Source organism: Diadema antillarum, unplaced genomic scaffold (genome assembly GCF_040938485.1).
Source record: "Diadema antillarum isolate AM-2024a unplaced genomic scaffold, OU_Dant_1.0 seq00000820_RagTag, whole genome shotgun sequence".
NCBI classification, from domain to species: domain Eukaryota; kingdom Metazoa; phylum Echinodermata; class Echinoidea; order Diadematoida; family Diadematidae; genus Diadema; species Diadema antillarum.
Genome location: NW_027271697.1, coordinates 312,564 through 326,261, shown reverse-complemented (window position 1 = coordinate 326,261; position 13,698 = coordinate 312,564). Strand labels below are relative to the sequence as shown.

The 13,698-nt window shown below is 40.3% G+C and overlaps 1 protein-coding gene across 1 annotated transcript in view; it reads left to right on the top strand.

Annotated features, from left to right (window-relative positions):
* The window catches only part of LOC139739843 (dynein axonemal heavy chain 8-like), a 118,644-nt gene that overhangs the window by 22,566 nt on the left and 82,380 nt on the right, over nucleotides 1-13,698 (top strand). The window contains 8 exon segments of the mRNA XM_071650437.1: nucleotides 628-721; nucleotides 3,253-3,372; nucleotides 4,818-4,953; nucleotides 8,911-9,098; nucleotides 10,232-10,429; nucleotides 11,154-11,273; nucleotides 12,040-12,214; nucleotides 12,953-13,136. Coding sequence (XP_071506538.1) covers nucleotides 628-721; nucleotides 3,253-3,372; nucleotides 4,818-4,953; nucleotides 8,911-9,098; nucleotides 10,232-10,429; nucleotides 11,154-11,273; nucleotides 12,040-12,214; nucleotides 12,953-13,136 — 1,215 coding nt within the window.

Here is a 13,698-nt window from a genome sequence, read left to right as displayed (position 1 = left end):
CACTGCTTAACACTTGAGCAAATACAATATAGGACAACTGATATCTTTTCTTTCATATTGTTTGATTGGTCTGCAGTTGATTGCTCCTTTTTTTTTTTGAGAAAAGGAAAACAAATCAGCTTGCTTCATCACCACTTGACCTTCAAGAATGATTGTCACTGCAAGCTAGCCACTGTGGTCATTGAATTGTGTTTAAATGTAGATGATTAAAAGGACCGTCTTTCTTAGAAAATTCTCGCCCTGTAGATACTTTTTAGATTCACTTGCAGATGAGAACCTTCTGTTTTCATTGTAATAATCTTAAACCTGCCAATCCCCCCTCCCCCCAAAAAAACAAAAACAAAACAAACTGCAGCTCAAAATGCATTTCACGAAGCTCTTAAGTGACAATATGATATGTAAAAACAATTCATATTCGTCTCTATTGCATGTTCACTGCATCACATGTACAGAAATGAGAGTGAATGTATGAGGAAAAGTAAGGGTCTGTTATTGAAAGAAGGCACTCATGCACAATCATATGGCCAGATTTCTTCTCCTCATGCTACTGTATAAGCGTACCAATTTGCATTTGGGCATGTTCACATCTACCACTGACTTGCCTGGTATCTCTGTGTGTCTCTGTAGGTTTGAAAAGTTGAACATCCCCTGTCTGAACATCGATGACAAGTATGGTGTCATCCTGCACCACTTTGGCTCTGAGATAGAAGGAATCAAGAAGGTAATATGCAATATGTCACCCCGCTGTTATAGCAATCGACTTCAGTGGCTGTGGATCACACATATAGCTATGCTCTTTTCCTATTTTCTATAGTGTACGCAAGTAAACATCTCAAGTCTTTCTTCTTTTTATATCAGTCATGTGCTGCATATACACATGTATGTTGGAGGCAATTGTCATGTCATCATCATTATTATGTTATAAAATTGTTATATGTGACCCTGCATCACAAAATCTACAAAAAGTTGCCAAATTTGGATTTCAAGTTAAGGGTAGATTCTAAAAAAAGAGCAGGCTCTATTAAATCAATAAAATGATGTATAACTTGTAACAAAGGGACTTTCCAAACCTATCTGAATAATAGAAAGAAAGAACACACTCTGAAGAAGATTTTCTGAGACAGGAAGTTCTGAAGTTTAGGGTCAATTCAAGTATCTAATATCTCATCCCACGCTGTGTTATGTCCAGTGAATGGGGAAAAAAACTCCCCCAAAACAAGAAGTAAGACTCCATAACAACCACAATTAGAGATTATCAGATTAATCTGTGGACATCTTGGCTTTTTCAAAAGCAAGTTCTACACTTGTACATAGGTGACTGGTATTTACCCATAAAAGAAAGTACATGAAAAGTATTTCATAGAACCATTTTATGAAGCAAATGATGCACTGGTTTAAGTTTGGGATGTTAGTGGAGATGCACCTCACTCTCGGACATTCTGTGCATTACTTATTTTCATGAAGGTTGAATTTTCGCGAATCACTATTGGATCGCAAATTTAACAACACGTGAAAATGTTGCCATACGCTATGGTAGCAATGCATTTATGATAGCTTGCATGTCGATTCGCGAAAATGTCTGTGACCTCCTAATTCGCGAAAATATCTGTATGCGAAAATAAACAGCTTATACAGTATTTGTAAACTAAAAGGCCTGACTCAATGGCCCTTATTGATCTGTGAATCCGCTCGTATGTAGACCACTCCTTTCATATCTTCTGATGATGTAAAAGTATTAGATTCAAACACAAATAAAGTAACAACAAACTCAAATCAGCAATAACATAAATATTGTCCAATTCTGACAAGGGGAAGTCATTCAGTCCATAAACAAAGGGTATTTAGTCAGTAGTACTGTAGATGCTATATATTTTGATGGTATAGTACTTACCAAATCAGAAGTTTTAAGATTGGAATTTGTCAAACCGGTGATTTTTTTTTCCATCTTATAAGCGGAAGTAGAGAAAATAAAACTGCCACAACATATTCATCATTTATGCATGAATGTAGGTTACCTTCTTATAGATCATCTACTTGTTCACTTTGTTTCTTGTGTTAACTGTATGTAAAAATTGTGTGTTGGGATTTACAAATATCAATTCTGTATGGAAGGCCCTTAAGATGTGTATTGTGTTTGCTAACTTTTCATCTTGGGTTTGTGTTACTGTCTCTTTTGCTTAGTAGCTCTATCTGTTTGAGTCACAAATGTGATCGTCAGCATGGGCTATCTGTATGTGTAGTAATCCCTCCATAGGAATCTAACAGTGAGGATTGATTGGGTACTCATAGAACATGTACTGTCAAACCTGTCTATAGCAGCCACCCAAGGGATACGAAATCTATAAGCCCTTTGTGGACAGGTGGCCATTATAGACAGGGTCAATAACATGGCTTTTCGCTTGAGGGGAATTGTGTTTAGTGGTCGCATACAACAGATGGTCGGTGTAGACAGGTTTGACTATGTGTGACCCACTACAACATAAAGGTCCTAAAGTCGCGCACGGTCAAAGCTGTGAAAATCGAGTTTGAAGTCAGAGCATTAAAATTGTTCAAAACTTACGATTTTCTGATTTTGATATATTATTGGAGTCTAACATGTCTTCTATCATCTGTCGAAATTTTGAAGCAAAATGATCAAAGGAAAGATTTAAAAATAGCGTTTTTCTGAGCCATGTTTTTTGGCATTTCAACGAAGTAGAAACTGATTCGAAAATTTGGATTGAGCGCCACAGATAGGTTCCGCCCCTAACAACGACCAGAGTGATCTCATTGGTCAGTTTGCTGCTTGCTGCTAACCGAAGCGTGAAGCTCGCACACTGCCCAGTCGACTGGTGCGTGCGGGCGGGGTGCACTATGCTCAGCCGCTTCTCACATCCTGGTCACTGATTGGTTGGTGAGGAGACCGCCGACGCTGATGTGCTTGAATGAACTCTTCGGGGGTTGCTAGGGCTTACCTTCTATTGTCCAGAGGTGAAAACTGACTTGCGTGTCCCTTGATCGCGATTGCGTCGAAAGGAAGACTTTTAGGGCGCTTTTCTCGAAACAGTGATTTCCAGACGTCTCGACATGCTCTCTTCTAAACATAGATATCTCCGCAGCCGATTATTTTTATAAAATGTGTTATATATCAATTTAAAGCTGAAAGATTAGGGGATTATATCGTGCAATTTTCAAATAATCGACTTCGCCCGACTTTAGGATCATTTTGTTGTAGCGGGTCACATATATGCATAAATGTTGTTTTTATTTTAGCTGTACAACAGGCACAAGGATGATCCCCCAATTCCAAGGGACATGCCCCCTGTGGCAGGCAAAATCTCCTGGGCTAGACAGCTCTTCAGAAAGATTCAGGAACCCATGGACATCATCAAGGTAATCAGCTTTTTAATTTTTTATCTTTTGGTCTCAAAACCAGCTAGAAATAGAATGGAAGTATGAATGAGTGATACCCAATGTCATGCAAGTAGTGATTTGTGTTTTGTTTTTTTCAATTCTATGAAGAATTTATCTTTAGCTGGTGTTGATGTATCTTAATTGAATATATATATATATATATATATATATATATATATATATATATATATATGTATATATATATATTTTTTTTTTCTGGAATGTCTGTGTGTTTGTGTGTGAAACTTAACAATTATCTCCTGTTTTCTGTAGAAAACATTTTGCATTATGGAACAAGTTTGTGTGTTTGATTTAGAATGATGTATCAGTTTGGTACTTTGAGAGCAATTGTACAATTACTTTTTTATCTATTATGTGACATGTAATATGCTGTGGTACAATTTGACTGTGTGCTTGATATACTTATTACGTTATACGTATGGAAGATGGTGAAAAAAGATTATCAGGACAGTTATCCCTTACAGGTATCCCCTAGCTAAATTCTGGTAATTGATAAGGTTAGAGTAAAGATTAAGGTTAGGGTTAGGTTTAGGGTTAGAATTTTTGGATTGGGGTTAAGTGTAGGTTCAGGATTAGGATTAGGGTTATGGTCAGGTGAAGGATCTAGGGTGATTGTTCGGGGGATAATTATCCTAGAACCGAAAAAACGAGAGAAACAGTTCAGACTATCTGTTCTCCTGTATGTGTGTGTTTGTGTGTCTGGATGTCTTTGTGTGCAACACACCTCATAGTCTGCTGTATCTGATGTTAAAAGACAGCACCTTTTAAATTTTACAGAGTATATTTTTCATATATCAAAGCAGAATTCACTCAAAGACCCTGTTTACCCCATGGTGGCACCGAGGCCTGTTCCTGGCCTCAATACCACAATTTTTTGGTCTAAATGCGCATGATGGGCCCAATTGTGGTACCAAAAGCGCAGCTACCCCAAGGCCCACCTTTTGTTAATGTAAACTCAAGTGGACCCAAATGTGCGCCCAAACCCCGTGGACTGTACTGCAGAGATTGCTGGAAAAAAAAAAAATGTTTACATGTATGGAGAGTGCCACTCGATAAAGAAAAGAACATGCAAAAGGAATCTTAACTTCCGGATGGGGCTTGACAATTCAGTATAAATGCATGAAAAGGCATGGCCTAGTACCCCAATGTAGGCGGAACGTGGACCGGCCCGGCACTGAAAATGGGGTTGTTTTCACAATAACCTGTTCGATAATAAATTCTGAAATCCCCGTAGACTTAATACGCAGGTCACCAGGTTCCCGTATTGAACAGGTTAAGAAATAAAAAACAAAAGTGAGCAAAACCAAAGAACCAGAAAAAAAAGTAATACAAAAGAGTTCGAGACACAAATAGTAGATGCACAACTTTCATGATACCATGCAATATATCATAAAATATTACAGGAGGTACCTGCAGTCATGAAGAGCAATGATGCCAAGAAAATTGTGCGGAACTACAACCGCACGGCGACAGTCCTGATGGAGTTTGAAATCCGATACCACAGGGCTTGGGTGGACCAGATAGAAGCTGTCAGATCTGGTGAGTTTTTTTTGCAGCCATTCATGTTAATCAGTGTAAGACTAGTCAGAAGTATACACTGTACTTGGGCAGGCGTCTACGGCAAGGTTCCATAACATTCGCTCCTGTGACAATTGCTCCCGTGACAATTGCTCCCATGCAATATCTTCATGTTAAGTCAAACATAAATCAAACCCACAAACATAACCCTAACCCTAATCCTTGCCCTCACATCAAACTAAACCTAAAACCCTGTCACAACCTTAACCATAGTCCTTGGAGAACATAAGACTGCAGCAATTGTCGCTGGAGCAAATGTTGTGTCACCCTTCAATAAACATATGTTATGGCAAGATCAGCTGGTCGAGGAAGGGCACAGTGTGAGGTGCTGTAGTCTATCAGGTGGAAAAATATGTTTATTTTACACTTTCCCCTTTAACCCTAAAAGGGCCGGGGGGGGGGGGGGGGGGGGGGGGGGGGGGGGTCTCGAGGCTTCTTGACTTTCTTCGTTCAAGTCTCGCGCAACTTTTGAGACCAAATTTGCAACGTCCGCGCATACTTTTGCGAAGCCACGCCCATTTTTGTAACGGAATGTCGCCCCAAAACGGGCACAATTTTGTGATTTTGTGTACATTTCCTATGGAAAACAGTGCTCTGTCATGAAAGTCATAAAAACCTGATTATTTTTACAATTAATCACTTTCATTGATTAATTTTGTGCTAATTATGGTAGAAAAGTGGTCAGTGACAATTTCCAATGAAAAAACAAAGAAAAAACAAAAGTTGAAAAACAAGGAAATACGTATTAAAGAAATTCTGAAAACAATAAAATACATAAGAATTGAAATGAGTTTTGGAAGTTTTTGTGACGTACAATTGTTGAATATGCTAAAACAGATTTACAGATCAAAAATTAGACTCTCAATGCTTTTAATTAGGCTAAAATACCATCTTGAGCTTAATTTGCATAATTAATTGATTAAAATTAGAAATTGATTGTCTCAATAAATCTTATGACACAGTCTTGTAGATTATGACGCGGGTCTCACGCATGCAAAATTTCATCGCGATCGCACCACCAATGGCCGAGATCTCGGGGGGGGGGGGGGGGGGGGGGCGGAATCCATCCCCCCCGCTCTGAGCATAGCCAAAAAAGCCCGGCCCCTTTAGGGTTAAAGCTTGTGTAGAGCAGTGATATCATCTCATCTCATGCTTTGAATTGAACTCAACAGTTGATTTGACTTCGTCTTAAAAGTCCCTTTAAGTGCCCAGGTGCATAGCGCAACTTTGCCAAACTTTGTCAACAACATTCAGTGTATAATCCGTACTTGACCCTGACCTAGTCCTAGATTAGCTAGCCTACTCACTTGTAGTAGTGTGTGTCAGTCCAACAGGAATGCCAGGCATGACACACACACAAGGAAAAAAATTAGGGGGGATTAGGTAATCTTGATTCACTGACAGTTGTGCCATTTGGCAAAGAAAGCACTCCCATGTGCTTGCCAGTCAGTAAACAAAGTGCAATGAGTGTTGATAGTTCATCTGCTTCACATGCAAACTTTCACTCTTCCAAATCATTATTTGGAGTCTTCAGTGACATATACATATGTAGATACACAAGTATTAAAGTGGAAAGTTAATTGGCATTTTTCACCCATTTAGTGGCTTACCTGTCTCATGACACAAAATGAACGTCGCTGAAACTGAGTTGACATCTCCTCGATGATGTAAAACAACTCACGGTAAAATGCTCTGGTCCTTGGCCAGGTTCAAGGCAGGGGACTTTGTTTGGAAAGGCAGTGTCATTAATGAGTCATGTACAAGATATAAACTAAATTTCCTGTTGTTGTTGTTGTTTTTCTCTCTCTCTATCTGGCAACATTCAGTACAGTTGACATTTGTGGCCCGCGACAACGGTTTCAGGCAAAAGTCGCAAGAGCAAATTCCCTCCTAGGCGGGGCACAAAGATCTTTACCATTATTTTTGTCGATTTGGGTTTTTTGCAGAAATCAAATCTTTGATATGTTTTGTACATCTACACTAAATTTCATAGCATAAGACTACGTTTTTCCTATCGAAAATGGAATTTTAAGCACCCTATGTTGGATCGCACTCGTCAGTTTGGAGCTTCTTTCGAACGCCGCGCCAATATCCCCAGCGTTACTACGGCGCAGGGTCTTGCATGCGATTGGCTGGTGCGTCGCACACATTTACATAATTCGGCTTTCGGAGACATCAGTTGCAGCGTTTTGGGAATGCTTTGTCCACGCGTGCATGATTACATCCATTATTCTTGCTATAGTGGTTTATATGCTCGCTCTGTAGTGCGTGCTCTTCGTTTGGCTTTCTATCCAAACTATTCTACGGCAATGTTTGACAACGGAAGTGAAACAAAAATCATGTAGCACGACATAATCGTGTGAAAAGAAAAAAAATAGTCTACTTGTACATGTAGTAAAAATTATGACAGCAGACTGACTCAAGGGAAGGATGATGAGAGGAAAGGAGAGGTCACATGTCACCAGTTATATTCAAATACTACTCATCAAGATCGCACCAAACTAACGAGTCGTACGTGTTTGTTTGTTTGTTTGTTTTGATATAATCAACACCACCGAACAAGGCAACATATGCACGGCTTGTAAAAGCAAAACAAACAGGAAGCATGACCCTTGCCAGCACAGCACTGGCATTTTTCTGCCTTCAAAAGGGTCGCCAATGATAAAGTCAAATCAACAACAATGAAAACGCGATTTGTAAATGTGTGGATTTGCCACCCGCTCCTGTTACATGCACATGGTCATGGCGTGTGGATGCCATTGCGTAATGCGTGCACCATCCACATGTACACCATACGTGCAATTATTGTATCCGCCATCTTGAAAGACGTACTGGTAAAACAAACCCGAGCGAACCGCATTGTTTTTTGGCTCCATACGCTGAGCTCCTAGGAAGTGTGCCCGGGAAATTTGACTCTCTCAGTGAGCCAATCAGAAGGCGATGTGATTGCTAGAGGCGAGCTTAACATCGATTGGCACCATCGTACGGATGGGTGATTCTCACCTGGCATCGCCACTCGGACGTTGTCTTTGTGTAAGAGGTGAATCTTCAAAGCTCGTTTTCTCGCAATTTTGTCAGGCTAACAACTTAAAGAGTGCATTTTATTTCGCTTTTCATGCCCACTTATGGTGCCGAAGAATACAAGTGTTTTATATCAATGCAAAGCTTTAGAAAATGGGCAATGTGATTCAGTGAAAAAATGAATTTTCAAAATGCCTGACTTTTGCCTGAAACCGTTGTCGCGGGTCACATTTGTTCATCCGAGTCAACATAATCTTAAATAGACTCCCCCCCCCCCCCCCAAAAAAAAAAGCAAAACAAACAAACACGCAACAAGGTTTCGAGTTCAGTGGGACTTGATCCTTTGCCTCCAGTAAATCAGTATTCTCTCACAAGTTGACATATGAGACATCTGGTGCCTGAAACATTAAACTCTAAAATCAACCATAAGTTCAATTCAGCTTGTCTTAGACATATCTTTTTGATCAATTAGCCATCAGAACTGTTTCACTATTAAAGCCATTTGGAAACAGTATCTTGTGCCCACCATGTCACGTTCTAGAATACATTGTGAATGTCTGTGCATCCTTCCCAAGTAGATCTGATCTGAATCTCTCCTAACTTTGGGTTCACTGTTTGGTCTAATATAATGATAATAAAAATGATGATAATGATAATAATGATAATAATAGTTGCAATTTGTATTGTGCACAGTCCATTAAATGAAATTCTCAAGGTGCACTCAAAACATGAAAGGATAAAGGTAAGAAAAAGAAATGGGAAAAAGTTTAAATATCATGAAACAAATAAGTTTCATGATATAGTTTCCATGTTTTAATAATGAAACGGCCCTTTGGCTCCAACAAACCATGAAATCGGGAACTATGGATTCATGCGATCCATCCTTATCGACTCCAGGTCTGCGAGCTACTCTGCTGATCCGCCACCCGGAGACTGGCCAGCTGATGGTGAACTTTGACCCCATGCTGTACCAGGTCATCAGGGAGTCGGTCTGCATGGTCAAGCTGGGGCTGGACGTTCCCGAGGCGGCCCTGATCATCGTCATGGGCCAGGACCAGCTCAAGGCTAACGTCAACTCTCTGAAGGTACAGTCTTTGTTTGTTTTCATTTTCTGTCTGACAAGATGGCTGGATAGCCCATATTCAGAGCTGGTCTTCCATTGGGTCCTGTTGTAGTACAGTTTGTACATGGGACAGACTACTTATCCAGGTTTTATGCACCCTGCTCTTTGTGATGAATGAATGAAGCGGGATCTTTTACGTGCATCACATGTGACTATGGTATCTCACACACAGGAACTCCTAAATCCTGCCTCCAAGGATTTAGGAATAATTTTTGCTTAGTGATCAATATGGATGTATCACATATGCATACCTGCCAACTGTTCAGTTTTAATCTGAATATTCAGATTTTTCACTGAAAGAAAATGAGTTAATTTCAGTGTGTTCTGATTTTTTGGAAATATCTGTTAACTCTTTATGTGCCATGGTGGAAACCCCCTGTGTGCCACGTTATTCTGAGACACGAAGGTAGTCATACTTTGAGAAAGAATTCTGTGTTTCCAATTTGTATAACTTCTTCAAATTTCTGTTAAGCTGTACATGATAATGAGCAAAGTGTTAGAGGAATGCCAAACTTTGCTTCGATATACATTGCATGACAAATCTGTTTTCAATATTTCTTTTAAATGACCAGTTGCTACATTACTGTAAAGGCATGAATTTTGCACATAAAACCATGACAGAAACTTAGAATGTAAGCGGAAATCTAGTTAGGAACACCGCTTGATAGTTAACCACCACATAGACTGCAAGCCGTAAGTGAGAGGAACAAAGGCGAGAGAACCGCTTTCATTGTACCGGGGAATTAGCGATTTATCGATCGGTTCCGGCGGCTTTGTTTGTCGAGCAGAATATGCGAAGTTGGCACGCCGTCGACTGAGTCGGACGTGCGAACGTGGCACATAAAGAGTTAATAGTAAAATATATGAAATTTATGAAAGTTCAGATTTTTAGATAACTTTTCTTTGTTTGTTCAGGTTTATTAGAAGTCTCAGGGTTGGCAGGTATGCATATGTATAGAATCTCCCTGATTTGATATGCTGATATTGGCAGCCCTGTAGATGGATTATTACTATTGATAACATGACACTTGAGAAATAGTGAGAAGGTATATGTTGTAACACCATTATCTATGGCATATAATCCTACCTCTGTAGGCAATCCTGGAGGAGAACGCTGCAGCGAGAGCACAGATCAGTCCCATCTTCCAGCAGTTGATGGCGCCGCACACGCGCAAGGTGGACATCGCCATCCAGCCGGGGCTGACCATGCTCACCTGGACCTCCCTCAACCTGGAGGCCTACTTCAGCAATATGCGGGCTGCCCTCACAGACCTATCCCTCCTCATCAAGCAGGTATGAAGTTTATCCTACTCCTTAATCTACCTGGAATCTCGTATCTCTGGTGTCCTAGGCCGTGTTCGAGAGCTCAAAAGGGAACAAAAGCGAACCGTATCTTTCTGTGCCAGTTTTGGAGAGTTCAAGTGCTCTGTTGAGAAAGCGTACCTCATGAGATATTCTTAGAGGGAGCCATGCATTTTGTAGCAAGAGAGTCATTCACCTGGTGTGCTTAAATTACTTACGGATGTCCCGAACAAAGAGAATGAACTCTTTGCATTATGTCGTATGTGCATGTTACGCGCGTTCTTCACATGGAAACCTTTGTTACGCTTTTGGTACCCTTTTGGAGCACATCTAGTGGTCAACTTCCATTGCACATGTCTTTCTTTACCTGTCATCTATCATGTGTAAAATGCTACATCTCTTAGCAATTTTAGCAAGAAATAGTGAAGCAGTAGAATTAAGCCTATGACACAAACAATATGTGCAAACTCATGATTAGAGTACACTTCACATGAGGCATTCCTAGAAGCTCTGATATGGCTGCTTGGAATGGCTACCTGGTGTTTGACCATCCCAGTCATGTAGCAGCCCAGAACTGGGACAATGTGTGTGCTACCCAAGGCAAACTGGAATTGCCATAGCAAAAAGTTCTAGGATGATAGATATGTACTAAATCAAAGTAGAATTGAGGTGCCACTGTATCAAAATTTAGATAAGTTCCCAACATGTATTGCAGGTGAATGACATTCGCGAAGCCCGCATAGACTCAGGCTTGTCCACCATCGCCAACACCACGCTGGTGGAGCTGCCCCAGAGTAATGCCTGGACTGCTGAGGAATTCATTGTTAAGACCCAGGTAAAGTGATAACGGTTGTCATTACATTGATTTAAAGCTGCATATATATGCTCATTGATGTTGTAATTGAAATGTCATTGCAGCTGTAATTGATGAAGGTGCATTGATTGTATGGGCTTATTGAAGTGCGCACTCAGTGCGATATCATGAGACTTCATGTAGTTTTAAACTTTGCTTTACAAGGATGTTCTCTCGGTAGCATAATCAATGTGACCACCTTGGCAAATTGCCAGAGATTTACAGCATTGAAACTCTTTTTACACCCGCAGGAAGAGTTTTCAGGTGTCGTAAAGAATAATTTTGTTCTCAAGCCTGCTGTTCCATCATGCTACTCATTGAATAAGGTTTCATTTTCTCATCCAAAGCAGAGACATCACAATGGAAGTTGTATTGAGTGTTGCAAGGTTTGCTCTTCTGTTTGGAGGTGTTTGCCTTTATGTGAAGGACTTCATGTTCTATGATACTTTCAATGTGTGAATGACTTCATCATCTATGATACTTTCAACATGTGAATGACTTCATGTTCTATGATACTTATTGTACAGCTGTACCTTCAATGTTGTCTCACAAAGAGTAAACTTTGTATTATATGAACGATATATGTACACAACATTGTACAGCTGTATTACATAATCTGCCAGGACGTAGTCGAGCATTAATGCCGTGATGGTAAAAAGAAGACAGTTGAACAAATCTGTGAGTACTCGACCAGTATCTGTGGAATGATTTGTGTAATTTCGTGGTTTCCTGAATGCACCGTGCACAGTCCTGCTGTGAGCAGAAGGCTTTTGTCCTGGACAAAGTCAGCATGCGTGTGGAGGAGGCTGTGACGGAGCTGGTGGATCTTTTCGTGGAGCAGGCACAGCGTGTCTCCGCCCACCTCAGGCCGCCCAACGCAGACGCCAAGGACGATTTGGCTTCGGACGAAGGTCAGTCTACATGTATACTCACCCTGCTACATACAGGAGCTGGAAAATTGTCTTTAATTACATCCATAGGAATTTGCCAAATCTGGGAGGCAGGGGGTTACTATGTACCTACTATGGGTAATTATGTTCTCGGGTGTAAAAAAGGTGCTGTAAAATTTGACATTGAGTAACCACAAGAGGATATAATTGTAATATTTCTCTAGATTCAATAATGGAAAAAAAATTCTCATCAAGAGTTTAACGAATATATAACATGTATTTTGTTGTTACCACTGTTGCAATTGTCTGTGTTGTTGGTACTACAGAGATTTAAAAAAGAAATCAAACTTATTTCATCTGAGTGGAACCAGCTCTTTTTGTATATTCCCTTTATCACTCCAGAATGTGAGATACAAATGTAAGTATCAGAAAAAGTTAAGTAGGTATTGGTTTCAATAAAATTTTCAGGGCAAGATACACTGTAGAAGAATGATGTAGATCAAAGTTGGAATCGTAAGTTGCAAGACAATGAGTTTAATTTGAAGGTGTAAGTCAGCATTCATCAACATCGATTTCTGGGTGTTACAATTGCAAGTCACAAGTCAAAGTTTGAAGTCTGAGATAAAGTTCAACTAACATAGTTAACCCGTTGAGGACGAGTCCCGAGTATACTTGGGCAAGTGTCTATGGGAAATGCGTGTTGTAGCAAAATCAGCCCGTCCGTAATGGGTTAAGCTATTAATTCTCTAACACCCTCCATGCTGTGAACAGCCAAGAGCGATTTGGGTGAATCCGAGCTGAGCCTGTCCACCCTGGAGAGCCTCGAGGAGGAGCAGCTCCTACAGGAGGAGTGCCAGGAACTGGTGCTTCACTTCAACCACCGCATCCTGGAGGCGTTGCTACGGGCAACCCGCAACGCGCTGGACTCCATCAAGAAGCGCGTCTTCTTCTCGACGTAAGTCCAATCCCCGCAAATTCCTACCGCTGTGCAAGGGCTGTTTTACATACATGTTCAAAAACAAAGTCTTTACCTCATTTTGAGCAATCTGGAATTTCTGTTTGTGTTCTTTCTTTTTTTTTTCTTTAAATTGTGGAAGTGGACACCTTTAATTCCTTTATCTGGGTGATTAGGTAAACCTGTTTATGATATGTTGTTGGCAAGATATCTTGGTTGCAATGTGGTGTGGGAACATGTGGCACTTTTGAATGTTGCCAGGTTGGAAATGCCACCATTGAACATCTCCTGTCATAGCTGTGTGTATGTGTGTGTTTTATGATGGCTCCTCTTTACAACCTTCAAAACATTTTGTGGATAAGGTCCAAGACCTTTAGACTGAAAAAAGTTGATGGAATCAATGAATCAAACCCCCCAAACGAAATGCTAAATAGTTTAGAAGGGGGAGAGAGTGAGAGAGATAAAGGGTAAGAGAGGGAAATGAATAGTGAGAGAGAACAAGAAGCAATGAAATAGAAATGATATTTGAACATCATTGTGACTGACAATATTCTTTTTATAT